General features: G+C 38.8%; 3 protein-coding genes and 1 long non-coding RNA gene across 19 annotated transcripts in view; 3 read left to right on the top strand and 1 right to left on the bottom strand.

Moving 5' to 3' along the window:
- The window catches only part of LOC120900210 (serine/threonine-protein kinase meng-po), a 320,097-nt gene extending 304,930 nt beyond the window's left edge, over window positions 1-15,167 (top strand). For 5 of the 11 annotated variants that reach the window (XR_005739165.1, XR_005739164.1, XR_005739163.1 and 2 more), the window contains one exon: window positions 12,590-12,709. Coding sequence is in view for 6 of the 11 variants with exons in the window: in XM_040306905.1 (XP_040162839.1) it covers window positions 12,716-13,040; window positions 13,112-13,211; window positions 13,280-13,462; window positions 13,511-14,684 (1,782 nt within the window). In the remaining 5 variants the exon portion in view is untranslated. The other 6 variants (XM_040306905.1, XM_040306908.1, XM_040306906.1 and 3 more) reach the window with 6 other exon arrangements.
- Window positions 791-25,554, bottom strand: LOC120900212 (pancreatic triacylglycerol lipase-like). Of its 6 annotated transcripts, none has more exons than XM_040306913.1 (6): window positions 9,061-9,183; window positions 3,473-3,562; window positions 2,165-2,237; window positions 1,682-2,073; window positions 1,255-1,594; window positions 791-1,143 (listed from the first exon to the last, which is right to left on the bottom strand). In XM_040306913.1, exons 2-6 carry the CDS (start codon window positions 3,492-3,494, stop codon window positions 1,056-1,058), a joined length of 915 nt encoding a protein of 304 aa, XP_040162847.1. In that variant the 5' UTR covers window positions 3,495-3,562; window positions 9,061-9,183; the 3' UTR covers window positions 791-1,055. The 6 variants fall into 6 exon arrangements, with proteins under 6 accessions (XP_040162847.1, XP_040162848.1, XP_040162851.1 ...); XM_040306914.1 differs by having other exon boundaries at window positions 9,070-9,180; XM_040306917.1 differs by lacking the exons at window positions 3,473-3,562; window positions 9,061-9,183 and adding an exon at window positions 25,522-25,554.
- Window positions 9,995-12,290, top strand: LOC120900219. The gene is made up of 2 exons (XR_005739171.1): window positions 9,995-11,002; window positions 11,092-12,290. It is a non-coding gene; the product is annotated as an uncharacterized LOC120900219 (long non-coding RNA).
- Window positions 21,303-22,524, top strand: LOC120900211 (uncharacterized protein K02A2.6-like). Its single transcript, XM_040306910.1, has one exon. The coding sequence runs from the start codon at window positions 21,328-21,330 to the stop codon at window positions 22,495-22,497; it is 1,170 nt and encodes a 389-aa protein (XP_040162844.1). The 5' UTR covers window positions 21,303-21,327; the 3' UTR covers window positions 22,498-22,524.
- Window positions 25,555-25,577: the final 23 nt, after the last annotated feature.

Below are 25,577 nucleotides of genomic sequence, written 5' to 3'. Positions count from 1 at the left end.
AACATTGCGAAGGTTGCGAGTAGTATCTGCTCGAAATCTTTTGACATTTTAAATAATCGCAAATCGCTGTCAATTGCATGGCGGGGCTCGCAATGTTTGACGGGGGGGTATAGAAGTGCAAATTGTAGCATACTAGAAACTTAAATTTTGCATTTTTATTTTGAAAAAATCCACTAAAATTGAAATTGTCATCTTTTCGACAAATAACACCACAAGAAATATTACTAATGAATAAAAAACAAATTAATGACCCGCCATGCAATTGACAGCAATTTGCGAGGGCGCGCGAGGGCTCGCACGCCATACAAGTTCACCGTATGTGTGCCACTATATATCATAGGCGCGGGGTTGAATTCAAAGGGTTCATTGGTGACACAATACATGTAGTCACATGTAAACTAGTAAAACATAAATCAATTATCCAAGAAGTTCAATTATTTTACCCATGTGGCCGTCTTGCCCCATAGCCAAAAAACGCGTCAAAAATAGTTTTGTTTCGCCTTATGTCCACGGAAACTCGGTTATAAGTGAGAAATTAGGTGTAAAATGGTTTTGAGATATTAATCAGTTTTTGATAAACGGGTTTTAATGAATTATAAGATGAAATGCTTATGGTGGCACACTTGCCCCAATTTTCACTATTAATGAATTATGCTATGAAAAGAAATAATCAAATATTTGCAAAAACCCTACACATTAGAAAATTACCATTTTGTCGGTTGGATATTGCAAAATTTAATAATAATACGCCCAATTTGTTACGAGTTATTAAGATTTAAAGTCAATTATCCTTGGCTATAATATTTCATTTCATTTCATTTATTATATATGTGGTATTATATATGTGGTTATTTATTATATAACATATGTGGTAGCCATGGCACCCAGGAAACATAACTGGCTATCACATATCAAAGCCATGGCACTCTAAATGTTAACCAAAGATGAAAAACTTGTTTCGTTTCTACACGGGATAACACTAAATTAGCACGGACACCTTGTTCCTTTACACCTTTTCAAGCATAAAAGTAGTCCCTCATTATTTCACAAAGTAATTAAACTTCATTGACTTCATTAGCAAAGGTATTATCAAAGAACGGATATTCCTTCGATGTGGCCGCAAAAAGATCACCAATCACGTCACTGAAATGAAAGATGATGTCAATTTCTTAAATTATGACAAAACACATTTTTCATGTCGTTTCGTTTTTCATCTTTCTAAGAAGGCATTAACAAAAAACGGTTGTTTCATACCTTTTGCGATCCATGAAATAACCCATTCGGAAGCCTTTTGGCCATGCAGGTGCAAGTCGTTTCGTTTCGCACCCTTGCTTATTGGGCATGGCTAAAAAGTCATGCTTGAATGCGCTGTTGAAAATGTATGGACACAGTCCGTGTGATCCTTTCGGATAAGGACCAGCTGCGTCTTGTGATTTACCGCAACGTCCCATGTTCCAGTTCTGGTGACATTTTCGCACGTTCGTTCCATAATTATCACTTGTATGAATGCATTGCACATTTTTTGCTGCCTCTGTAGGACATTTTTCACGATACTTTTGATCTCCATCGAAACCGGGGCCAGCTGGTTCACAAACTATGAAAATAATATCAGACAAACAACATGTTAAAACGAACAAACAAATCCGTGCACTCACGATCCATCTTCCAATAACACACGCACCATCCAATGCAGCTAACTTGCCAGGTCCAAATCTCCTTAACGAGTCAAGCGCCAGATGGGCACCGTAACTGAACCCAAACATGTATCCTTCATCGAAATCGTATCCGAAGTTCTCCAACTGTTGCAGCTTTTCCACTAGAACCTCGGAGATTGGCAAGAACTGCCGAACTAACCCAAAATAGTCATCATGGCGGGAAAAATTGTTATAATTCATGCAATAGATACAACCAGCCCGAACGTTTGAGAGATTGCTTATCATGTCTACCAGCCATTCGGTTTGACAACTCTCCTTCCAGCCATGCACTATTATAGCAAATGGATCGGAGCTGTTACAGCCCAGCGCTTCAAAATCCGTAAAGTCCGACGCAACGTTTAAAGTAGCATTTTGCTCACTGTAAGCCCAACAATACAAACAACAAATATTATTCCACAATTTCTTTTTTAACTTAAAACAATAACACAAAAACAACCAATATTTTTTACCTGTTATGAATCATGAAAGTAATTAAATTTCTGTAAAAGCTTGCATCTTGTGCAATCACTGAGGCTGTGACAGCTATAACAATAAATAAACTACTTTGATAAAAGTGATCACTCATTTTATCCAAAACTTATTTTATACAAATTACTAAGCGCTACAAACTTCAACTGTGTCCGTACCAATGCCACAATAATACTATGTCAATTTCCGTAGCGAAGGCTTTTATGAGCAGAAAAGCGTAAGGTCTCACGAATGATATGACCCACTTCCTTTATTGACGTAGTGATTGCCCCACCATAACCCTTACCTTTCTTAAACTTTTTTTTATTATTTTTTCCGATGAAATAAAACACATCACGAAGTCTGGCTACTTTCATTCAGACACATTCAGTCCACAACATTCAAGATACAGGGTTTTCATAGCCAATTCGATATTGTAAACTAGTTATCGGATTTCGTCAAGTCGTGAACCCTCTATTGAACGCAATCAACTCTATTCTTATGTTGTGAAGTATGAAACTGTCGTGGTCATGTTTGAATCCGGCGCGCTAAGTATTTTCTAGGGTTTCATTGTTTAGGAACCTTAAAGCTACCAAGGAATTGTTTGAGTGTTAAACATCATTGTATTTAAGTAAAATCACATAGTTTTATGAATAATTTATAAGTTATATAAAATATATAAGCAGTAAACCTATATTCCTAGTATACATTATACAAGCAACAAAACAATAAAAATATTTTGAAAAAATGTCATACACTTGTTTATGCATCTAATTAAGAAAAAGTTATTACTAGTTCCAATTTTTTTGTAAATAAGCTATATAAAATAATTTTGCCCTTTTTTATTTTTTCTCATATACATTTCCGTATGTATCGTTTTCCTGCTTATATGCATGCCGCCAACATTTATTGATAACTTATACATTTCATATAACTCAAATGTTTTTAATAAAGATTTGTTATTTTACTTCATTATAGTTTTTTATACAGCACGCAAACAATTCCTTTATAGTTTCAAGGTTCTAAAACAATAAAACCCTAGAAAATACCGAGTATGCCGGATTCAAACCTGACAACGACAGTTTCATACTTCACAACATAAGAATAGAGATGACTGCGTCCAATTGAGGGTTCACGACGCTAAAGCCACACTTGACGAACATCGATAATTAGTTTACAATATCGAATTGGCTATGAAAACCCTGCAAAACCCCCAAATACGATCCAAAAATAATGAACAGCATCACGTGCACGTTCATTCTCCGATGACATATTTTAAAAAATACAAAAAACACAACTGTTCATACTACCATTTGGAATCATCATCCTCATTCAAATGAAATTCATCTATCCGTGAAATAATGGGTGTCTCTTCATCCAACACACTTTGACACCATTACCTAGAATGGTGAGAAAAAGGCTATGTAATGTTACGCATAACTGTAAATAAAACGATTAACAGAAACCTGTTCTGCGTTCAGACGTTGAATGACAATATGATGTTTTTATGGCCTATGAACATGTTTTTCTACCTACTTTATCCAAAACTATTGATACAGTCAATTAGCATATCTTTCAAATGTTCAGTTTCAATCATTTTTCTTACATAAGTATGCCACTCTGGACAGAATTCGCTATACCCGGGATTAAAAGTGTCACACATGAAAATATCTTCCCTACAAAAGTGTACTAGCTAGATTCACTGGAACATAGCTAGGTTTTGATGAGTTGAATCTGGAAATCGAACCTTGTGTATTGAATCTAGAACTTGCGATAATGACAACGATTTTCATAATGATGGTACTGTGTGAAGTACAACCTAATGAATCAATAAAGAATATTATGTTCAAAATTCATCAAGTCATTCCCCAGATATTTTGACCTTGAAGTTTCTATAACCACAATCGAATTTATAGTAATTTATAGAAGGTTTTGCGGTTAAAGAAATACTACGACCAAAAAAACGTTGATTAGTTATTGCAAGAGCAACATGCATGGTAAAAATTATTTGAAATGCGCTTAATTCCTTTTTTACCATTACAAACAAACGCCTCATACTGATCGATATCATATCTTTTGAATATATAATATATACACTAAAACTAAGGGTGCGGTTATAAAAACTAGCCGCAGTATATATCTACTGGAACTTATTAGACAAGAGAGTTCTTTTGGTTTGGCCCGCGATCGCTTGAGCCAATGTTTATTTGTAGAAGCATTTCTGTTTCTACAGCAAATGTCATTAATTCTGGACTCCTGAAATATGAAGACATTTTCAACTTCTCAGGATTCTCTATGAATTATTAGATGCATCATCATAAAACCTTTTCGGTTATTTCCTACCTTTCCTATCTATGCATATATGTATAAGAAAGATAAAAAAAATGCTAAAACTGTTGTAGCCATAGAAGGAAAATCAAGCATGGTTATTTTAATGAAACTGAGAACTCAATTCCGCACAAGTTTAGTAAAACAGTTATATAATAAATGAACATTATTTTATACCCTTTCCGATGATTAAAGTTGTTAGCAAAACAAATATTTGATGAACAATTCTTAAAAGAAACAACTCACGGTTTAGTTTCAACCTCCTACAAAATCGTGAATGTCTTACTCATTTGTATATATTTTAGGAATATTACTTTTCTATTGTTTAGCCATCAATCAAGGCACTTTTCAACCAATAAGCAATTTCTATTAGAAAACGACTTGTACCAATTAACAAAATCACTCAGCCAACAGGAATTAAAACGCAAGGTATACTAAAGATAGAACATTATATTTCTACAAAACGTTTATAAATCAGATGAAATCAGACGTCAGTACAAACACGTGTTACTTTTGATATAATGTTACACACGATCTCAAGCTTTCCATCAGGCATCCTACGAAGACCAATGTGATAAGATAAACTACCGGTGGGCTGACTCTGATTACGGTATGACTCTGATTTTAGTCGCCATAATGAATGAAGATTTCTATGGAGATTAACGGAAAGGGAATCACGGATACTAAGGACTTGTATGACATCTTCCTCTCCTCTGTAACGATCTGAACTGGACTAAGGCCCGTGTCTGTGCTCCATCGCATGCGATTTTATCGCACGTGCTGTCAAACGCTTTTTCGTATAATATTGCGATTATTTGGATGATTTTAATAATATAATGATTATGAAAAATTAAGTTGAGATTGTTCCTACAAAACACCATACATTTAATTTGACAGATAAAATCGGATGCGGCGTCCGACGAAATCAAAATTTTTTGATTTCGTCGTACGACGAAATCGCACGTCCGACGTTAACTGTCAAATTCCATATAAAATTTTGACAGGCCTTCCGATAAAATCGCATCCGATGGAGCACAGACACGGGCCTAAACGACCTGTTGTAATTTATGGACTTTAGACAGCATCAAAAGTAAGAATTCGCTACTTTAATTCCAGCTCAAAAATATTAATAATCAAAGTGACACAATAAATGTTGATTGTTTACAAAATTCACTGCTCTGTATTAGAACTAACGCGTAAGTCATAGCCAGTTTTTTGTACAATATGTTTAAGTACTGAATCTTGTTAGTTGCCATAAAACTATGAACCCATCAAACAATGCGAGGGTTGCGAAAGATTTCATGTGCTCAAAATCTTATGGTATTTAAAAAAATCGTTGATTTTTCCCGTCAAACATTGCGAGGGTTGCGAAAGATTTCATGTGTTCGAAATCTTATGGTATTTTAAATAATCGTTGATTTTTATTCAAGGATTATTTTTTGCGCGGTAGTATTTGGCGAAAAGATCACTATTTAAATTTTTGTGGATTTTTGAAAACTAAAATGTCAAAATTCAGGTGTTTAGTATGCTACAAATCGCACTGTTATACCTGCTCTCGGGGTGCTATAATTATAACTGCTAAAACTAGGGGTGAAAAAACTACCAAGGCTCGCAAGCTCTTTAATGCGAGGGCTCTGGGGCGGTGAACTTGTATGGCGTGCGAGCCCTCGCGCGCCCTCGCAAATCGCTGTCAATTGCATGGCGGGAATGTTTGACGGGAAGTGACATTTTTTCGAAATTGTTTTCCCATATCTGCTCGATTAGTACTCGATACGCTTGAAATTGTGGATTTGTGTGTGATCAAGTGTATTGCATGCGTCAAGATTTGGTGTGTTCGTAAATTAGATGTTCCTCTGTCGATGGAAGATGCCGTTGATGCGTTTTTCATTTTTAGCTATGGTTTTTTTATGAAAAACAAAAGCTAATTTTGAGTGACGTTATTCAATAAAAAATCGATATTATTTAAGTATAAAATGGGTCCATGACCAACTATGACGATAGAAAACATCATTTCCGAGCGAATCTAGAAGAAAGTATCGAAAATGCCGCATCACAGTTGATTTAAAAGAACTTTTTTTGGTGCAGTTTAAGGGAACCCGTCAAACAATGCGAGGGTTTCGAAACATTTCATGTGCTCGAAATCTTATGGTATTTTAAAAAATCGTTTATTTTTATTCGTGGAATTTTTTGCGGTAGTATTTGGCGAAAGGATCACTATTTAAATTTTTGTGGATTTTTGAAAACTAAAATGTCAAAATTCAGGTGTTTAGTATGCTACAAATCGCACTGTTATACCTGCTCTCGGGGTGCTATAATTATAACTGCTAAAACTAGGGGCGAAAAAACTACCAAGGCTCGCAAGCTCTTTAATGCGAGGGCCCTAGGGCGGTGAACTTGTATGGCGTGCGAGCCCTCGCGCGCCCTCGCAAATCGCTGTCAATTGCATGGCGGGAAGTTTAAAGCTCCAGTCTAAGGGAATTTGCTCGGATTCCCGATTATTCGTGCTCGAAAATGTCAATTGGGTTGTCATGTCCGTGCCCGTCAAACATTGCGAGGGTTGCGAAAGATTTCATGTGCTCGAAATCTTATGTTATTTAAAAAATCCCCGCCATGCAATTGACAGCGATTTGCGAGGGCGCGCGAGGGCTCGCACGCCATACAAGTTCACCGCCCCAGAGCCCTCGCATTAAAGAGCTTGCGAGCCTTGGTAGTTTTTTCACCCCTAGTTTTAGCAGTTATAATTATAGCACCCCGAGAGCAGGTATAACAGTGCGATTTGTAGCATACTAAACACCTGAATTTTGACATTTTAGTTTTCAAAAATCCACAAAAATTTAAATAGTGATCTTTTCGCCAAATACTACCGCACAAAAAATAATCCTTGAATAAAAATCAACGATTTTTAAATAACATAAGATTTCAAGCACATGAAATCTTTCGCAACCATCGCAATGTTTGACGGGTCGTTGATTTTTATTCAAGGATTATTTTTTGTGCGGTAGTAATTGCCCGTCAAACATTGCGAGGGTTGCGAAAACTTTCATGTGCTCGAAATCTTATGGTATTTTAAAAATCATCAGCCTTGGTAGTTTTTTCACCCCTAGTTTTAGCAGTTATAATTATAGCACACCGAGAGCAGGTATAACAGTGCGATTTGTAGCATACTAAACACCTGAATTTTGACATTTTAGTTTTCAAAAATCCACAAAAATTTAATTAGTGATCTTTTCGCCAATTACTACCGCACAAAAATAATCCTTGAATAAAAATCAACGATTTTTTAAATAACATAAGATTTCGAGCACATGAAATCATTCGCAACCCTCGCAATGTTTGACGGGATGCGAAGGCTCTGGGGCGGTGAACTTGTATGGCGTGCGAGCCCTCGCGCGCCCTCGCAAATCGCTGTCAATTGCATGGCGGGTGGCGAAAAGATCACTATTTAAATTTTTGTGGATTTTTGAAAACTAAAATGTCAAAATTCAGGTGTTTAGTATGCTACAAATCGCACTGTTATACCTGCTCTCGGGGTGCTATAATTATAACTGCTAAAACTAGGGGTGAAAAAACTACCAAGGCTCGCAAGCTCTTTGATGCGAGGGCTCTGGGGCGGTGAACTTGTATGGCGTGCGAGCCCTCGCGCGCCCTCGCAAATCGCTGTCAATTGCATGGCGGGTGGGCACGCGCTAAATATGAATATGATATGAAATATTAAATATAACAGATCGACACGGAGAGCACGAGATGCACTAAGGCTCAAAAAATAAAATCATAATATTATTATAATATTCAAATTCTGAAGGTAACTTAACCAATTATAATATTTGAGTTGATTGCGTTTGGCGGTAGCTACTAAGTCTTCTAAGGACTAAGGTCCTCAAATACACGTGGATCTACCCTAGTCATCCAATTCATTTAATTCATTTATTACATTTACAAACTGCCTATGAGGGTCATCTGTTTATCTTAACTTTTATGAAAGTGGAATAATTCACGTTTAAAAAATATATAAAACTTAAAAAGCAATTGAGAGAATCGTACACTCAGCAAGGCTGAAAGAAAACAGTAGGAAATATACTGCATTATATAGAAATTCCGAACATCTCGTATTTCCGCGTTAGTCGAATCACGTGGTTTCCAGCAAAAATATATCTACTTTTCAAGTAACTCAGCATGTGAACCATTTTGAATGATTTTTTAAATTCGATATAAAGGGAAAATAATATGCCTTTGACTATTGATGTGTCAAATCAGTATCAATGAACTGTCAGATTTTAAAAAAATCGATATTACCTCAACAATCTTCGCTACAAACATGCTTCAAAACTTAGTTCCATTCAAGTTTATACAGTTGATTTGACCACCTAATAGTTACATTTTAAATTTCTCTGACTATCACGATTATAGGAACACCATACAACAACTATAGGAACCATATCACCACTACGGGTACAACGGTGCAATAAGAAAAATATTGATTTTGTATATATGTGTTGTGTGTGATGGCAAATGGAATTCTTTAGGAAGACAAAACGTCAATAACTGTTTGTTAATTTTTCATATATCATACCATATATACCATATCAACACTTAAAATGCTTTAAAACCCATTTACACCAGTAAAAATTACACCACTATTAGTACATTTACTCTATTCAACAGCTATGGTCAATTACTTCCGTATCCCTCAGCATAAACTAATGGAATGTGTTTCGATCTATTATAACTACAAAGAATAGGTTGAAGAAAAAAATCTATTCGATGTCTAAAAATAACAAATTAAGAGAGCAGAAGATTTTACGAGAGCATTTATGCACTCTTTCTGAGCGAAAACCCTCTCACTACAAATACGTTCATGAGCTTACTCAGTTAAATTTATCGTTTTCTCGCGATCTGACGTGTTAGTTCTATTCAATTACGGCAATGTTCAACCTAACATTGTAGTCACTTATCATCAGTAATTTTCCTAAACTTAAATGAAAAAGTAACAAATTAGCCATTTATTGATAATCGATTGCATTACACCTATTGAATACCCAGCAACTACCTTCTTTTATTTATATGGTGTGACAATCGCCAAACCCAAGTTCTTTGCGATACAAGCCTGTGAAAATGACGTTGTGTAAAATTAAAGTGATATATAAATTTAGAATATCATCAGCTCGACACAAGCACAGCTGCGGCCGCACAGCAGGCGTTATTTTTGTTTCGTAGAAACTGGGACTAGTGAGTCGGATAGATGTGAAAGAGATACTAACATTTTCACGATCTTGATCACAACCACAGTAGCAGCAACAGTTGTATCAATGAGAAATTATCGTGTATACTATTTAATTTTAGTGACATTTGTGAATTAACTTTGTTTTACTCGATACGATAAGGAGTCACATTCGTATTTTATTCCGACTTCATTGTGAAATTACCCTTTTTTTACTTTGCTGAGTTTTGTGCAATTTGGTGATCGGCAGAGAATGAAAATAAACCGCCAATAACATCATGTAATGTCTCGTTCTAGTCTAAGATAAGAAATTTTTCAAAAAAACTTCTTATTTTGCCACTTTTACACGACAATTATACGAGGCTGTACTAGATTAAGGGCCTGACGAAGAAAAATGTGTGCTTGGATATCTGTGGTGTACTCATAGACCATGTTATTTGATTATATGCATTAATGACTGTATGCGGCTCTTACCCGTTCATTTATTTCATAGAACTTTCACACAATTTTGCTCTGAGTTTAACAATTTCGCTCTTCACGTGAATCTCTACGAACATGTTTGTATAATTAGGCTCTTTCGGACGAAAAGTTTGCCGACCGCTGGTATAAGTGAAAAAAGTCTTAAAATCATAACTTAATGAGTAAACTTTTGGAAAAGCAGACTACAAATTCTTCCGTTCAGTTTTATCTACATTAGTGTATATGTTCTCCAACACATCAAATGTTATTGTGAATTTTTGAAAAGAAAAAAAACATAACATAATACGTACGGCTATCTAATAATATCAGTGATTTGTGTTCAATTAATTTACCTTTCGCCATACAATCATAAGTATGATTAAAGATAATAATCAGTGTTATGATGATCGTTGTTTGATGCAACATACATTTTAAATTTCAAACAATAAACAAATACTGAGATAATATCTATTTAGTGATCAATTAAAAGTGATTGTGAAACTATTTGTTTATTTAATTTAGTTTAGTTTAGTGTTTATTAATCGATGGACTACAAAGGCCTCTCGTGTCAAATAGTATTCACAATATACAATAAATAACGAACAGAAAATTTATATATAGGACGCAACACTTAAACGTGAAGTCCGCTCTGCCATCGTCATTCCAGGCGCGTAGAGATCGTCAACTGAATTTATTGATATAATACAGCGGTTTTCAACCGGTGGGGATATCTCTCCATAGAGGGAATTTTTGTTTTGCTAAAATGGAAGGGATGGAGAATAGTGTATCGTAGTTTCTGTTATCCATAATAGATAGATAGCCATATTTGAATACAGTAAGTTCGAAAAGGTCTTCGACCTTTTTCGATGAATATCAATTACGCCCATTAATCGCCCTTTTCTGTAAATTATTTATCTTAACCAGGGATACGCAAACTTTACGACTGAAAGAGCTAAATTCTACAAAATTCTTCGTAGAGTTCCATGTGAAGAGCCAAATACATAAGCCAAGAATAAAAAATGGGTGAAATGTCTATGAAATATTAGCCGCCATCTCAACACAAAGGAGGATCGCTGATCTAGAGGAATACTTTTAGAATCACTATAAGTGAGATGTGAGACCAACTAACTTTACAAAATGCATGGCGTACCTTCGATACTGAAAGCAAGCACCAGGATTAAAATTTGTCATTGCACATTGGGTGTTACCTTGCACCTTGTATGTCGTATGTATCGATGCCGTTTCCGGAACTATTAGTCCGGAGCCAGGGGCTATAGCCGTTGAGTATATGCCGGCTTCAAAGCCGTAAGCACATCTAAAAGAATCAATCATTCGAAGAATCGATTATAAACTCAAAAGAAATTTACAGCGTTAGTTTTAAATAGGAATTTGGATCAAGTTTTATTGATCACTTTGGTCAGTTCGGTCACTACTACTCATCTGAAGAATTTTGTGCAAAATAATAAGTGAAGTTTAAAGTATTGCGTTCGTTGGACAGTACTGTGCAGTCTGACCTACACTGAGTTTATGTGTCCCCGAAACATCCATGTATCTTAAATATTCGCGTAAGCCGTTTATACGTTTTAGAGCCAAAGACATTTGATAATTGAGAATGTTTTATTAATTTTAGTGATTGAAACTCTCAATCATATGTTAAATACGATACGTGCAGAATTTTATAACTGGTTTTTAATTTAGCGATTTATTTGTTTTTAGCAGCCCTGCTATTTATTTTGCGTTAAATAAATCTTGGAGTAAATTGTACTGATTTACCACATTAACCGTATAATTTAGAAACCGTGTATTTCCGAATCTGCATAAATTAAGAAACTTGTAACTCAGGAACAGACTGTTTTATGTGTATCTTTCAGTGAAGAATACTAGATTTTTTATCATTTAGGATTAAGCAAGTGGTCTTTATGTACCGATTATTTTAGCGAACTCTTAATGATTGGGATGAGATGATTATTTGATTGCTCTTAAATTTTGCTGTTGGTCTGGTTTTGACGGTAAAATAAGCGATTAACATAGCGGCCATCAATTTAACTCCTTTAAAATAGAATACAAAACTATTTCAGTGGAAAATAAACAAATAACGATTTAACGATCACTTAAATTATTCACTATAACTTAAACTTCATGTGTTTATTTTAATGCAGTGCCTTGTGCAATGTATTCATTTATATATGTTGTTAAAGCTGGTATATGCCAACATTTGAAAGACAAATATGTTAATAATACTAATAATATATTACAAACTATACTAGATATCTATGAAACCCACTGCAACTGTTCTCTTTTCGATAGGGTTAGGCAAACTGACTGTTTGTTTCTCCTTTTTCCGTTCATACATTGTACAGGATGCTTATTCCTCATCTAGTTTTTCGTGTTATTTTTATTTTGTTTTGTTTTTTTTTCGCAGTTCACAACATATAAAATTTGGAAAATGAAGTAAAATCCACTGATATTACGGAAGAGTTCAAACTATGGTAGCATATGCTTTACCTTCATGTTCGTGTCTAAAAACTAAACATCAAACGCGAATAAAATGGCTACATCCAAGAAATCTGCAGGAAGCATCCACAAAATTCGCGAGTTTGAGCTTGACAAAGTGGTTTTGTCTGACGAATTTGACATCTTACAAATCGTCGGTGAAGGGTGGTTTGGAAAAATATTACTCGTGGAGCATCGTGCAACTGACACCGAGATGGTCCTGAAGCTTCTACCGAAACCGTTCGTTTCGCTTACCGATTTTTACAAGGAATTTCACTTCAGTCTTATGCTGGGGCAACATAAAAATATTGTCACCACTTATGATGTAGCTTTCGAAACAGCTGGATTTTTCGTATTTACCCAAGAGTACGCCCCATTAGGTAATACCCTGCGGAGATTCAAAATGGAAAACTTTTATTTCACTCTTGGAAGTTGCTGAATTATTTTGCAGGAGATCTGACATCTAATGTTTCCGACAATGGCATTGGTGAGCTACATACAAAGCGCGTTGCAAGACAACTTGCTTCGGCGATCGATTATATTCATCAAAAGTAAGAAAAAAGTTTAAATGAATCATTGCTTAAAATAACTTAACTTTTCATTTCTACATATTTTTCAGAGATCTAATTCATAGAGATATTAAACTAGACAATGTGTTAGTGTTTCGCTCAGACTTTGCACGTATTAAACTATGTGATTTTGGCGAATCTAGAAAGCTAGGTGAGGAGGTTCTGAGACGTAATGAATGGCTTCCATACAGCCCTCCAGAAGTTTTGCTGGTAAAAACGGATGATAAATACAAGTGCGTAAGTAACCCTATGATAATTTTGCTCTATAGCTAATATTACAGGTCTTTCACGAACAGGACTGATACAGCTCATGATGTGTGGCAGTTTGGCATAGTTTGTTTTGTATGTCTAACAGGGTGTTTGCCATGGCAAAAAGCATCCACAGATGATCCTCGATATAATCGCTACCAACAATGGCATCAAGCAACACTCACCTTTCCGATGAAACGATGTCCAAAACTGTTCAAGCTGCTCTCTGCAAGAGCATGTAAACTGTTTAAGAAGTTTTTGGATCCTCGTTCGGATAGACGTTTAAAGACTCTAAGCGATTTGCAAAAATTTATCGATGATCGATGGCTAGCAAAATCGGCTGAAAAGGAAATGGCTGAAAACGAGCCTGATGAATTGTGCCCTTCGATGTATTCTTTCCACAGTAGCGTCGAGGAAAAAAATAAGCTACTAGGAACTCTGGCACAATGTGGCATCGAGACAACAGTTGATCGTGCTGCTAAGAAAAACCGTATACGAGATTGGATTCAATCGTCTGTCATCGTAGAGGAAGAGGAAGAGGATGATTCAGGATCAGCCACTCCTTCATCCACCGTTTCTAGAACCGCTGTTCCTGGACATGTTTCATCGGTGGCCGCTATGGAACGAGCGGAGAAAAAAATTAACACAACAGTAAAGGAGGCATCACAAAAACACATCGATCCACGTACCGGCACCGTTCAAGTCGGCCCAAGTGAGATGGGATCTATTAATGCTCATAAAAATAACAATAATCGGTCTCCACCAAACATTAACGGACACACGATATTGTCAAACTCTAGCAAACCTAATCTCCTCTCAGCTACGCATGGCCTCGTAAAGGTGGCATTTAGTTCGGTTGCATCAGTTCCGTTACCGCAAATCAATCGTAGCGAATTAGCCAACAAAAAGATCAATATGGAGGACAGTGGCTACGGTAGTATAAACGGTACCCATAAGAATAGATCATATTCCAATAAAATTTCAAAATCGCCGACACTACCTAAACGATCTACTTTCATACGATCTGAAAATAATCCTTCGGAAGATATGGAATCATCAGAAGAACGCGACAGTCAAAGCTTAGAGTTTGACGAGCTAGAAACAGATCGCGGATCGGATGGTTTTGTTAATGCATTGCATGAAAAACGAAAGTCAGAGAAAAGGCAAGAGAGCACCTATGATAAGCTCTTCTTTCGAAGAAAATAGTTGCAACTCGTCTCTTCATTTTCTTTCAACATAATTATGAGCAAGTACGAAAAATTGCTCACATCACTGAGTAAAAGGAATTGAGACAAAAAAAATAAAACATAATAAGAAAGAAAAAACGATAATGTTCTAGAAAGAGGAGAAAAATAGAGAGAGAGTGAGTGTGTGTGTGAGAAAGACAGAGAGAGATAGAGAGAGAGAGATAGAGAGAGAGAGAGAGAGAGAAAGAGAGAAAGAGGAAAAGAAATGAAAAATATAATAAACCAAGCACAAGTTTCAAGTCATTAATGGGTGACACAGCAACAGGAACGGCATAGATTAAAATTTTAAACTGCACTGACGATCACTTGTGTGTGTCATACTTTTTGAGATCACGATTTTATATCTGCACCTGGATCGGATTAAAACTTATAGCGCGAGAGCTAATGAATGTAAATTTTACAAAACATATTCCAAACAATAAAATTTGACTAATGACAATGATTTTTTGTTTTTTTGTTTTGTTTTTTGAAGTCTAATATTTATCTTGTTGGCAATTTGCTATCCACTAATTAATATGGCCCGGCTACAGGGCTACATTAAATAACTTGGAGATATATTATGAATCCTAAGTTTAAATACAATGTCTTTTTATTACTGAATTCTCACATACCCCTGCCATCTACGGGACACATAAAACATGTATGATTCTGAATCCGTTTGATCGCAGTATGTTTCCAATATCATTGTTCATTCAACCTTCTACAGCAGGTCTTTTGTCCACTCCCGTATGCCAATCATATCGGTAAAGATTTGAATAATAATTTGTATAGTATGTATGATTATTTTGGGCTTTTAATACAGTTGATGTCAATCTTCATATCCAGAGATGTCAAACCCATTTTGGTTCGCGGGCCGGATTACAGTTGAAAATATTCCCGCGGGCCGCAATTGTGTTGGGTAGCTGGGGGAGGGGGGGGGGAGATTAAGTGATGAATAAAATTCTACCTTTTTATACCAAAATATATCATTTAAATTGTTGTGTCCGTAGTGATGGGCAAAACGGCTCCGAAGCCGGAGCCGGCTCCGACCGGCTCCAGACAATTTCGGAGCCGGCTCCGCACCCACGGCTCCGGAGCCGGCTCCGCACCAACGGCTCCGGAGCCGGCTCCGCACCAACGGCTCCGGAGCCGGCTCCGCACCACGGCTCCGGAGCCGGCTACGCTAACGGCTCCGGAGCCGGCTCCGCACCAACGGCTCCAGACCAACGGCTCCGAACTAACGGTTCAATAGAGACATCATTGTATGATAGCGTAATAAAAAAACTAATATATCTTCTCGCACGTGTGGAAACCAATACACGATGTGATTGCAGTATTGACATGCATGACGTTGTGTAGCATTCGTTGGTCTCGCCTTTCTTAACAATATTCAAAAGTCATCGATGTTTTTTTTTTGATAAATTCTTTTATACAAGAGTTACTCCGCTATTTACGGATTTTCTCGATTGAAACTTCATTGAAAAAGTTATTTTGGTCCTTTGTGTTAAAACCGGCTCCGGAGCCGTCCACAACATCTCCCCGTTTTAATTTAGCCGTTACGGCTTAAGCCGACGCAGCGGTTTTATGACGAATAAAACCGGCGTGGCAAGCGTACGGGTCATGGGACGCTATGTAACGGGGGAGAGTGCAGACCGGCCTCCATGTCATACGCTCAAACGGGATGAGCGTTGCGGGCTGCAACAGTGGGCAGTCGATGTGCTGCGCTCGCTCGTTCCGTTGCAGCCGCTGTGGTGTCGGTGTTGTTGTTGTTGGTGTTGTTGTTGTTGCCACTGCAGCTGATGACGCTGCCGCTGTCGTACGTAGTTGCACCGAACGCCGATGATGCTGCAGAGGCAGCTCTACGGATGCTGATGCCGTTGGGGCGTCAATGTGCGGCTGAGCAGGGGGCGGCCGTGGTGCCGCGCGCGCTTGGACCGCTCAGCCGATTCCGCTGCACAGAGGCGACCGCGATGGCGCTGCCGATGAACTGCTGCGCAGGGCGCGCAGGATGATGGTGATGATGATGACGATGCGAGTGCACAGCGGGAGACCGTGATGCCGCGCACGACGACTGTGCACCAGCAGCGCAAAGCGACGGAAGAAATCATGGCGTTCGGAGAATTTTATCATGCCATCTTTTTCCCTCCAACGGCAAATTTGTCAAGCAGCTCGTCGAGCTGCCCGTCCCTGGCTCTGCCTCATACCCCTCGCCTGTGCGCGCTTTCGAAGGTTTCGATGTGTTGGTGCGTCAGACGGCCAATCGCTGTCAGCCGTCGTCCGTGCTTTTTCCCTCCATAGCGCCATCTCTTTCTCGCGTGTGGTCAATGCTCGCGAGCTGTTGTAGCGCCTAAAAATGCCGTTAACAAACATTGCGGCGATGAAGTTGAATTTTTACAAATCAAACCACAAAATCGCAATGAGTTCAAACACTGCAATATAAAAATGACTAAGGAATCGCTAGTTTACGCTGGAGGGTTTGCTGTGCAACGCGCTGAACCCTAATTCGCATTGACACGTTCAGCCCAGCGCTGATTTTCATCAACTTTCCGTTCCGCCAGCATCAAGAACGCAAGCTGATTGTGAAACCAGCATCCTGGAAAGCTCACTGGTAGTCCCTGGGACATGTCATCGTGCTGAACGTGTTAAGCATTAAGCATAACTTTGTTACCCTAAGCTTTTGCTTTCAAATGGTTTAGATTACACAGATCTGCTGAGCCGTATGCGCAAGGGTGTGAGATAGCGTGTGTGTGCAACATTTTCGCCAAATGCGTTTTTTTCCGGAATGTTATGATCCATCGGTCAAGGAAAGGAAGGTGTTCATGAAAGGCGGAAAGACGAATTGAGGCCCCTGTCAATGGTAACTGATGACCGTGAGCAGGAAGATTGAACGGTATACTTGGGATGGGGGTGGAGGGGGGGTGGCCATGGGACACCTACGATTATTGGTCACAGGCCCTAAAATTGTAGTCGCCATGGGGGAAGGGGAGGTGCAAATGGTTCTCCAGCCACGGAGCCCCAAAGACCATCTTTCCGGGGGCCCTTGTCGTTTATACTCTGTCCAATTGTAGACATACGGCATACTACAGCCTAGAGATCATCGGCGACCGCCTAGTCCGCCTACCGTTAGGTCCGCCGCTGGTTCATGACCGTGTTTTTTTATCGTGGAGGTGCATCCTTACCCCTGCCTGTAGCGTATGCATCGAGCAGGAGACAGTGTGGCAGAATGCAAGTTACCCGCTGGATAGGTGCGGGCCCGCGGCACCGCCATCATTCCGCACATCTGCATGCCCGTCGTGGGTTCTAATCGCGTATGAACCGTCCGGCGTAGCAAGCGATTAGTCACCGGCTCCGGCTACGTGGTACTCAAGTCCTGAAAAGGCCGGCATGATCGCGTTGGCTATTACGCCAATAATAATAATAATAATAATAATAATAATAATAATAATAATAATAATAATAATAATAATAATAATAATAATAATAATAATAATAATAATAATAATAATAATAATAATAATAATAATAATAATAATAATAATAATAATAATAATAATAATAATAATAATAATAATAATAATAATAATAATAATAATAATAATAATAATAATAATAATAATAATAATAATAATAATAATAATAATAATAATAATAATAATAATAATAATAATAATAATAATAATAATAATAATAATAATAATAATAATAATAATAATAATAATAATAATAATAATAATAATAATAATAATAATAATAATAATAATAATAATAATAATAATAATAATAATAATAATAATAATAATAATAATAATAATAATAATAATAATAATAATAATAATAATAATAATAATAATAATAATAATAATAATAATAATAATAATAATAATAATAATAATAATAATAATAATAATAATAATAATAATAATAATAATAATAATAATAATAATAATAATAATAATAATAATAATAATAATAATAATAATAATAATAATAATAATAATAATAATAATAATAATAATAATAATAATAATATGCACTCGACCAAAACATGAACCTACCGATTCAAACCCATTCCAAGGCATTGCTGGTCAATCGGCGTCATGATAACTACTCCAAACCAACAAGCCACCAGATTCTGGACGGACAGGTGCAGCACCATACGCGCAATGTGCAACAAATCACACGCACGTTTGCTTAAATCGCAATAAATCGATCGCAAAGATGCCAATGCCAATGGTTGTGTTGTCTCTCAGGTAGCGAGATCGAAAATGCATGGACTTTGTAGCCGCAGCGGATGAAAATGTACGCATCAGAATCAAATAGTTTTGGGGTTTCCAAACGCACGCACACACACAAACACACAAACACGCGCGCGCAAACTCACACACACACACACAAACGCGCGCGCACGCGATAAGGCACCTACGAACGCGCGCACGCGAGAACGCACCTATGAAAGCGCGCACGCAAGCACGCAACCCCCCCCCCCACCCCCACCAAACCCCCGTCCCCTTCAGCTATCATTAGCTATCATATCATAGTAGTTACGGTGAACGTGCATAGTGTCCAGAAACGCCGCAGATATGTCACTATTGCAATGAATGGCACGCCCGTCCGTCTGCAGCTTGATACGGCATCTGACATCACAGTCATTTATCGTGAAGCTTGGAAAAAGATTGGCAGTCCGACATTATCACCACCAGCAGTTGTTGCACGATCAGCTTCTGGCTCTAATTTGGCACTAGACGGGGAATTTGTGTGCAAAGCCAGTGTAGGCAATCAGACCAAAGAAGCTACAATTACTGTTTCCCCGACACGTTTAATGCTTTTAGGTGCTGACCTCATCGATCTTTTTGCTCTTTGGTCTTTACCAATAGATAATTTCTGCTGCCAAGTACGAGGTACTAAATTCACGTCGCAAAGAACGTGGCAAGAACGTTTTCCTAAAGTATTCCAAGGAACCGGACTTTGTAAGAAAGGAAACGTCTCTTTTGCTATAAAAGAAAATAGTCGCCTTGTGTTTCGCCTTAAACGACCAGTGACTTACGTCGTACAAGAAGCAGTAGACCGTGAGCTAGATCGACTTCAAGCCATAGGAGTAATAACTCCAGTGAAGTTTTCACAATGGGCAGCACCGGTCGTTGTAGTAAAAAAAGCAAATGGTGCCATTCGCATATGTGGAGATTACTCCACTGACCTCAACGATGCGCTACAGCCAAATGATTACCCTTTGCCTTTACCGGATGACATATTTTCAAAGTTGGCCAATTCAATAATTTTCAGCAAGATAGACCTAACCGATGCTTTTCTGCAGGTGGAAGTCGAGCCGCAGTACCGCCCACTGCTTACGATAAATACGCATCGCGGGTTATATCATTATAACCGCCTTCCACCAGGAGTTAAGGTCGCTCCAGCTGCGTTCCAGATGATCATGGACAAAATGTTAGCCGGTCTAAATAACGTTTCTGGATACCTGGATGACATTATTGTCGGGGGCACTTCAGAAAAAGAGCACGACGAGATTTTAGCCAAAGTATTCCAACGCATTCAAGACTTTGGATTCACAATTCGTGTTGATGAATGCGCATTTAAAATGCAGCAAATAACATATCTCGGGCACGTGATTGATCGTCGTGGACTAAGGCCTGATCCCGCAAAAATCCAGGTTATCAAAAATCTTGCTTAACCAACAGATGTCACCGGTGTTAGATCCTTTTTGGGTGCAATCAACTTCTACGGGAAGTTTATACCAGACATGAGTTTGAGGCATCTTTTGGATAATTTACTCAAGGCAAATACTCCATTTCATTGGTCGTCGGAATGTTAATGGGTTTTCAGAGAGTTTAAGAAGATTTTATCGTCAGACCTACAATTGGCTCACTACGATCCGCAAGAAAAGATTGTGATCTCGGCGGACGCATCATCAATTGGCCTTGGGGCTACTATAAGCCATCTGTACCTGAATGGTCTTAGACGTGTAGTACAACACGCTTCTCGCGCTCTTACTGAGGCAGAACGTCGGTACAGCCAGATCGATCGAGAGGGGCTAGCGATCATCTACGCAGTAAAAAAGATCCACTAAATGATTTTTGGTAGGCATTTTACGCTTCAGACTGATCATCGACCTCTACTGCATATATTCGGATCGAAAAGGGCATTCCAATATTTACTGCTAACCGTCTTCAGCGTTTCGCGCTTACTTTGCTGGCCTACGATTTTAACATTGAGTACGTGCGCACCGACGATTTCGGAAATGCTGATTTGCTCTCACGACTCATTAACACGCACACCAAGCCAGACGAAGACTGTGTTATAGCAAGCGTGAACTTGGAAGAAGACATTAAATCGGTGGCAATAAGCGCGCTTGATTCACTACCGCTGAATTTTGCTGATATCGCAGAGAAACAAAACGAGACCCACTTCTGAAAAAGGTGTCAGTTTACATCAGCGAAGGCTGGCCCAGAAATGCAGCGTTTACCGATGAGCTTGCTCGTTTTAATGCCAGGAAAGATGCACTAACAACCGTAGAGAATTGCGTTCTTTTCGGTGAGAGGGTGGTAATCCCCAAAAAGCTGCAGCAAAAATGTCTTCAGCAGGTGCATCAGGGCCATCCAGGAGTGCAGCGAATGAAAGCGTTAGCTAGGAGCTTCTTTTATTGGCCTACAATAGATGCTGACATCAAGGAATGGGTGAAGACATGTCACCCATGTCAAGCAGCTGCCAAATCACCCGCACATTCCGCTCCGGTACCATGGCCGAGGGCAGCAGGCCCATGGCAACGTTTACACGTCGATTTTGCGGGCCCACTAGACGGTGATTATTACTTAATTGTCGTAGATTCGTTTTCTAAATGGCCCGAAATAATCCGTACCAGTAACGTTACAGCGAAAGCTACTATAGCCATGTTACGCTCACTTTTCGCTCGTTTTGGAATCCCGAAAACGTTGGTATCGGACAACGGTACGCAGTTCACCAGCGAGGAGTTCGGACTATTCTGCGACCGCAATGGTATCGAACACATCACAACAGCCCCCTACCATCCGCAATCTAACGGGCAAGCTAAAAGATTTGTGGACACTTTCAAGCGAAGAGTCAGAAAGATATCTGCGGATGGTACCTCACTACAAGAAGCGCTGGATACATTCCTACTAGTACATCGAAGTTCGCCAAACCCTTCGTTAGGAAATGCTAAGTCACCGGCGGATATCATGTTGGGAAGGCAAATGCGCACAACTTTAAACCTGCTCCGTCCACCAAGTCCTGAAACCATTAGTATGGAAAACGAACCGAAACCAAGCAGACAGTTCCAACCCAACGATCTAGTCTATTTTAAACGCTTCGCAGGTAACGGATGGAGATGGGTAGCTGGCACCATTGTTAAGCAAATAGGTCATGTCATGTATATGATTGGAACGGATGATCAGAAAATGTTTAGATCTCATATTAACCAGATACGCAAGCGCTACGAGAGGCATCATCACGTTCCGGCTTCGGTCACCCATCGTAAGCTGCCGATAGATGTTTTGTTGGATACCTGGCAGCTAACACCGCAACCATCTACTGGCACGTCCCGCATACCACCACAGCCAGTCGACCCCGAGCATGTGGACATCTCTGTGTCCCCTCATCAGCCGTCATTCGAGACCAACGGTCCTTATGTTCCCGCTACATCGCCAGCGACATACGCAAGCCCGACGACACGACCTGTTCCATCGTGTGCGTCGGCCCAGGTGCCACGACGGTCTTCTAGAGTTAGAAAACCGCCCAGTCGGTTCGACGTGTACCGTCGGTTTTAAAAAGAGGGGGAGATGTTAGATGAAAGAATGCAGCCAGCTGCTCGCGTGCTCTCTCTGCAGTAAGCCGCTCTTACTGCAGTTGACGAGCCGTGAGTGCCTGAGAGCGATCGGTCGGGGTGGATCGTTCGGCTGCTGCGCGAAGAGCAGAAGACACTTCGCATCGGGGCAGCGCGGCATACACAAGTTAGCAATAAAGCATCCGTTAAGTTTATAACTGTATTTATGTTCGTGTGTGTATTGTCCATTCTCGCATATTTCACTAACGGACGTAAAAATAAATATTTTAAGTATTTGGTCCAGGTTTTGTCCATCATTCACTATACCATATGGTGCTTTCGATTTTTTTTTGAAAAACGAAATATGGAATTATAAGTATAAAACTCAAAGCAGTTTACATTAATTCATGCAGTATTCGCTTGGTATTCCGCACTTGATTGAGTGCGGATTATCGAATGACATTTTGACGTCATTAATATTATTTTTTAATCATAGTTCACTACTTTTGATCGAACACTGTCCACCTCATGAATTTAGTTGTCAAAAGTGCGGATTATCGAGCGTGCGGATTACCGAGCGTATACTGTACTTAACTTCAGGGGCGGTCGTTCTAACCCAGAAATATTATCGTTCTTAGGCAATGGCTCAGATATATGCTAACTTTGAGACTACCTGGACAGTTTTTAAAACCTCGTATATCACCTCAACATATCAATACACGAAGAACGAATGCTGCATTTTGACAACGCTGATCCCGTCAAACATTGCGAGGGTTGAGAAAGATATCATGTGCTCGAAATCTTATGGTATTTTAAAAAATCGTTGATTTTTATTCAAGGATTATTTTTTCTGCGGTAGTATTTGGCGAAAAGATCACTGTTTCATTTTTGTGGATTTTTACAAAAAAATGTCAAAATTCAGGTGTTTAGTATCCCGTCAAACATCCCGCAATGCAATTGACAGCGATTTGCGAGGGCGCGCGAGGCCTCGCACGCCATACAAGTTCACCGCCCCAGAGCCCTCGCATTAAAGAGCTTGCGAGCCTTGGTAGTTTTTTCACACCTAGTTTTAGCAGTTATAATTATAGCACCCCGAGAGCAGGTATAACAGTGCGATTTGTAGCATACTAAACACCTGAATTTTGACATTTTAGTTTTCAAAAATCCACAAAAATTTAAATAGTGATCTTTTCGCCAATTACTACCGCACAAAAAATAATCCTTGAATAAAAATCAACGATTTTTAAATAACCCGCCATGCAATTGACAGCGATTTGCGAGGGCGCGAGGGCTCGCACGCCATACAAGTTCACCGCCCCAGAGCCCTCGCATGAAAGAGCTTGCGAGCCTTGGTAGTTTTTTCACACCTAGTTTTAGCAGTTATAATTATAGCACCCCGAGAGCAGGTATAACAGTGCGATTTGTAGCATACTAAACACCTGAATTTTGACATTTTAGTTTTCAAAAATCCACAAAAATTTAATTAGTGATCTTTTCGCCAATTACTACCGCACAAAAAATAATCCTTGAATAAAAATCAACGATTTTTTAAATAACATAAGATTTCGAGCACATGAAATCTTTCGCAACCCTCGCAATGTTTGACGGGAACATAAGATTTCGAGCACATGAAATCTTTCGCAACCCTCGCAATGTTTGACGGGATTGCGAGGGTTGCGAAAGATTTCATGTGCTCGAAATCTCATGGTATTTTAAAAAATCGTTGATTTTTATTCAAGGATTATTCTTCGTGCGGTAGTATTTGGCGAAAGGATCACTATTTAAATTTTTGTGGATTTTTTAAAACTAAAATGTCAAAATTCAGGTGTTTAGTATGCTACAAATCGCACTGTTATACCTGCTCTCGGGGTGCTATAATTATAACTGCTAAAACTAGGTGTGAAAAAACTACTAAGGCTCGCAAGCTCTTTAATGCGAAGGCTCTGGGGCGGTGAACTTGTATGGCGTGCGAGCCCTCGCGCGCCCTCGCAAATCGCTGTCTATTGCATGGCGGGAACCTAAAAAATATATATATAATTTATGAGCAAACATCAAAGATTATTTCATATACTATAAGATCTCGAGGAGATGATACCACACGCAACCCTCGCAATGTTAAACGGGATGTCAAACGCCCCCTTCCTTCTATTTCTTCTTGAATGTCAAATCGCTGTACATTACTCGATCTTCTACCTTTAAGGGACCGTAACTAGGCGCTACACTTGCCTCGGTACATGAATCGAAATTAAAAAAAATAAATCTATAGGGGGAATAAGGGAAAAAATGTATGTCAAAAACATTTCTGCGCAACAAGTTGAAAACACACCATTTAATCGATGTGCAATCTCAGATTGCTCATATATTTTTCTGTCAAACTGTTCGATTAGATATATTTATCTGTAAAAGAATGTATCTTTTGGACATATACAGCCGTATCGGGGTGGTCATTCGTTCCCGGGAACGTTCGCCGCGACGTTCATTTTCACTCATTTCATAGCCCTCTATGATCAAAAATTAAAAAAAACCGTCTAGGTTTTGTTCTGCCCAATCTAGTGGTACAACCCTGTCCACTCATGAGCGACGAACGTTCTTGGACGAACGACCACCCCGATACGGCCGATACTCTTTAAAATTTATGCGCAATCTTGGCGCAATCTGATAATCTATGAAAATGACGTTTATAGGCCAGAGCTGGCTGCACGAAATGATATATTTTTTGAAAAAACAATTAGTTGTGCAATCTGAGACGGCGCACCGTTTATTTATACGGTCATCCTAAATCTTTTAGACATGAGCTCGAAAAGTCAAAACAATCACATTGTAGAGGTGAAAAGAAAAGAGAAGAGCACTATCACAACCAAACAACTGTATTGTCACGTGAAGATTCACAGAGACTCCACTGTAATTACAACTTGACCTGCTGACCCACAAACTGGTAACCTTAACCTTCACAACAAACACACAACAACAGTTTAAACCTTCACTTATAGATAGTATGTGTAACAGATACGTCGCCCTTTTGTGTTACCTTGTTTCGATGCTGCTAATCAACCTATTTTTATGGGATACAATATATCTACATCA

The sequence above is a fragment of the Anopheles arabiensis genome, chromosome 3, assembly GCF_016920715.1.
Source record: "Anopheles arabiensis isolate DONGOLA chromosome 3, AaraD3, whole genome shotgun sequence".
In the NCBI taxonomy this organism is placed as follows: Eukaryota; Metazoa; Arthropoda; class Insecta; order Diptera; family Culicidae; genus Anopheles; species Anopheles arabiensis.
Note: the sequence above shows the minus strand (reverse complement) of the source record. Positions and strands in the feature narration are given on the sequence as shown.